The 2,987-nt window shown below is 38.6% G+C and overlaps 1 protein-coding gene across 2 annotated transcripts in view; it reads left to right on the top strand.

Annotated features, from left to right (window-relative positions):
* Positions 1 to 869: 869 nt before the first annotated feature.
* LOC107755885 (src substrate protein p85-like) overlaps positions 870 to 2,987 on the top strand; it is an 8,246-nt gene continuing 6,128 nt past the window's right edge. For both annotated transcript variants that reach the window (XM_016572845.1, XM_016572846.1), the window contains exons 1-4: positions 870 to 986; positions 1,613 to 1,696; positions 1,825 to 1,898; positions 2,342 to 2,471. In XM_016572845.1, coding sequence (XP_016428331.1) covers positions 1,613 to 1,696; positions 1,825 to 1,898; positions 2,342 to 2,471 — 288 coding nt within the window. In that variant the 5' untranslated portion in view covers positions 870 to 986. The remainder of the gene's footprint in view (positions 987 to 1,612; positions 1,697 to 1,824; positions 1,899 to 2,341; positions 2,472 to 2,987) is intronic.

Consider the following 2,987-nt stretch of genomic DNA (forward strand, 5'->3'; position numbering starts at 1 on the left):
TTTTCAGGTAGCTTTGCAGGTAGGTTTCTTGAAGCATCTTGGAGACGTTGCCACAGTTCTTCTGGATTTAGTCTGTTTTAGTTTGTTCCGTTTCTTCATGTCATTCCAGACAGACTGATGATGATGATCAGATCTCTGTGTGGAGCACTGTCTGCTGTCAGACTTCTTGTGCAAACAAAAATCTCACTGGATTATTACTATGAATGGCAAAATGAATGTTTGGAAATGTGAACGGATACTGACACACTACAGCAAAAGATAGAAATAACTGACTTAAAAACATTTTTTAGCTGGTGAAAATACTAGTGTTCTAATCATTTTGGCCACCACTGTAAATGAAAATAAATCCCAAATTAGACTGGTGATTCTACTTTAATAAAGTAGCATTGAAATTAGCATTGAAAAGGATCCCCACACATCCAGAGACGAGGACAAGGTCATAGAGAGACTTTATGATGGGCTGACTTCATAAAGCAACTTAAAAACGCACTAGCAAACTTACCAATGGTGAAAACTAACCCCAATGCTTCACCAACCACTCCAAACAACAGTGATCGTCTACCAGTGGTCTAGCAACCACCCAAAACATCCTAGCAAATGCGCAAAACGACCCAACCATCCAGGAAAACCACCACCATTCCCCAGCAACCACCTATGGTTCAGAATCTGTTCAGAATCTTGTATTTATTAAATATTGTGTTTGCAAACACACAATTTCATAAATACAAGAATCATAATGCTTATATTACATATTAATTAATCTGTGTTTTGAGGTATTTGGACTAACTAAAAAAATTAAGATGAGTATTTTAGTGTATTTCTATGCTTTAACGGGTCAACAATGCACAGGTAGGACTCAGCTGCGCGTGAACGCGTGTCCGCCGCTTCTTCTTCTGCAGTCATTCGAGCGCAGGTCTGATCTGCCGTTCGCCTCACCCTGAAATTAACATTTAACGGACAAAACGCCGGGAAAAAAGCATTAAAACGTGAGTAACCATTGTTATCTGCTCATATTATTAATAACGATGAATCAAGAAAAACGCATCTGCTTTTAATCAGGAAGTGGTTGATACATCGCAAGTTGCCAAAACTTTTTTCGTTTCAGGAAGTCAAAGTTATATATTTCTGTACATTATCTGTACGTTACTGTGCTTGCATTACAGTGTTCATGGTCTTGGTTATTGTTGAAATTAAAGTGTGAAGCTTTTTAGTCGTGAACGTGTAAACATTTCCATCTGACGTTCTAGAAAAATGAGGAACTTGCAAAGTGCATTAACACTTGTTTTGTTTATGAAGACATTCTAGGTATTCTAGATTACCATAAACATCTAAAAAATGTGGAATTACTTAAAAATATGTAGAATTACAACTTCAAGCTGTGTACCTGATGTTTTACTCGCTTGATGACACAGCAGAGCAGTTGTAAAATAGTCAACTTGCAAGTTTACTACAAGATGATTAGAATCAGTCACTTAGTGATACATTTATTCATGCATCATACTGTATCCGTAAATATTTGTTGTTTATTGATGCATTTTGAGCATAATGCATTCAATACTCTGTATAGTTGTGTAACATGAGCCATGAAATCTTTGTTTGTCTCTTTCTACAGATGTGGAAATCTGTGGTGGGACATGATGTTAATGTGAAGGTTGAATCGGAGGGGGACGACTGGGAAACAGATCCGAATTTTGAGGTAAGCAGACCTGAAAATAAATGCAAGGTGCTAATCTAAATGAGTTGTTTAGAGTTAGGTTTTCTTAAAACATAACACATTTTATTATTTATTATTATTGTATAAATGAAAATGTGTCTGTGTATCAGAATGATGTATCGGAGCAGGAGCAGAGATGGGGTTCCAGAACCATAGAAGGATCAGGTCGAAAAGAACACATCAGGTAACAGTTAGAGATGCTACATGTTATAGAAAAGTTGAAAAGATCTACAGATTTGAGATAGTATAATAATATAGCAGGTTGCTTTAATGGCACCATGTTGCATTGAACTGAAAGCACTGCTAAAAAGAGTGACTCTCTGCAGAGAGGAAATAGGAAGTAGAAATGCTGCCGACATGAGTTGCATTTCCAAATATGGACTGATCATTTCAAGCCTACATCATGTCAGAAGCGGAATAAGATGTTGCACTGACACACTGCATTTAATATAAGATACATCTGTATTATTTACAGTAATAATGTTAAAAAATATAAATGAGAAGCACCATAAACAAGTGCAAAGGGTTGAGTGCATAACAAAAGTGCCATTACATTCCATGGTAATATGCAGCATGTGGTAATATGCAGCATGTAGTAACATGCAATGTGCCTGTGTTTGTGTGTAGCATTGCAGATCTCAGGCAGAATGTGTCTCGGGAACACGAGGTGGTTAAGAAGAAAGAGCTGGACCAGGGCCCTAAAGCCTCTTACGGCTATGGAGGGAAATTTGGAGTTGAGAAAGACAGAATGGACAAGGTTAGACTCAAAAGAACAGGCTGCTGGGTTTGAAAGTCACTTCTATGTGAACTGTGCTTCATATATTGCTACACTGTAGACAATATACCTCTCTTTTTGCCCACTAAATTCACTAATGAGAACCATAGACTGTATAAAAACATGGACGTAGTGTCCGTGACGTCACCCGTAGATTTCTGAAGAGCGTTTTTGAAGCTCAAAGTGGGCGGAGCCGGCCATCGCCATCTTGGCTGCACGTCACTCCCGGATAATCGAAAATGGGCAAAGGGGCGGGAGCTGGTTGCTGAAACCACGCCCACCTAGCTCGACGCCGGTGACAGCAGCGGCAATCCACCTGTCACTCAAGTGGCCACGCCCTTAATTATGCAGAACTTTAAGGCTTAATATAATTTAAACGGATGAGTTATAAAAAAATTCACCCCCCTCACAGTTGTCATGAAGGGCAAAATTAGCTATATAAACCAAAATCATTTTTTGAACCAGGCTGTAAACATGTTTTTTCTGCTGTAAAGTTGG

This window comes from Sinocyclocheilus rhinocerous, unplaced genomic scaffold, assembly GCF_001515625.1.
Source record: "Sinocyclocheilus rhinocerous isolate Xijiao unplaced genomic scaffold, SAMN03320098_v1.1 scaffold412, whole genome shotgun sequence".
Classification (NCBI taxonomy): domain Eukaryota; kingdom Metazoa; phylum Chordata; class Actinopteri; order Cypriniformes; family Cyprinidae; genus Sinocyclocheilus; species Sinocyclocheilus rhinocerous.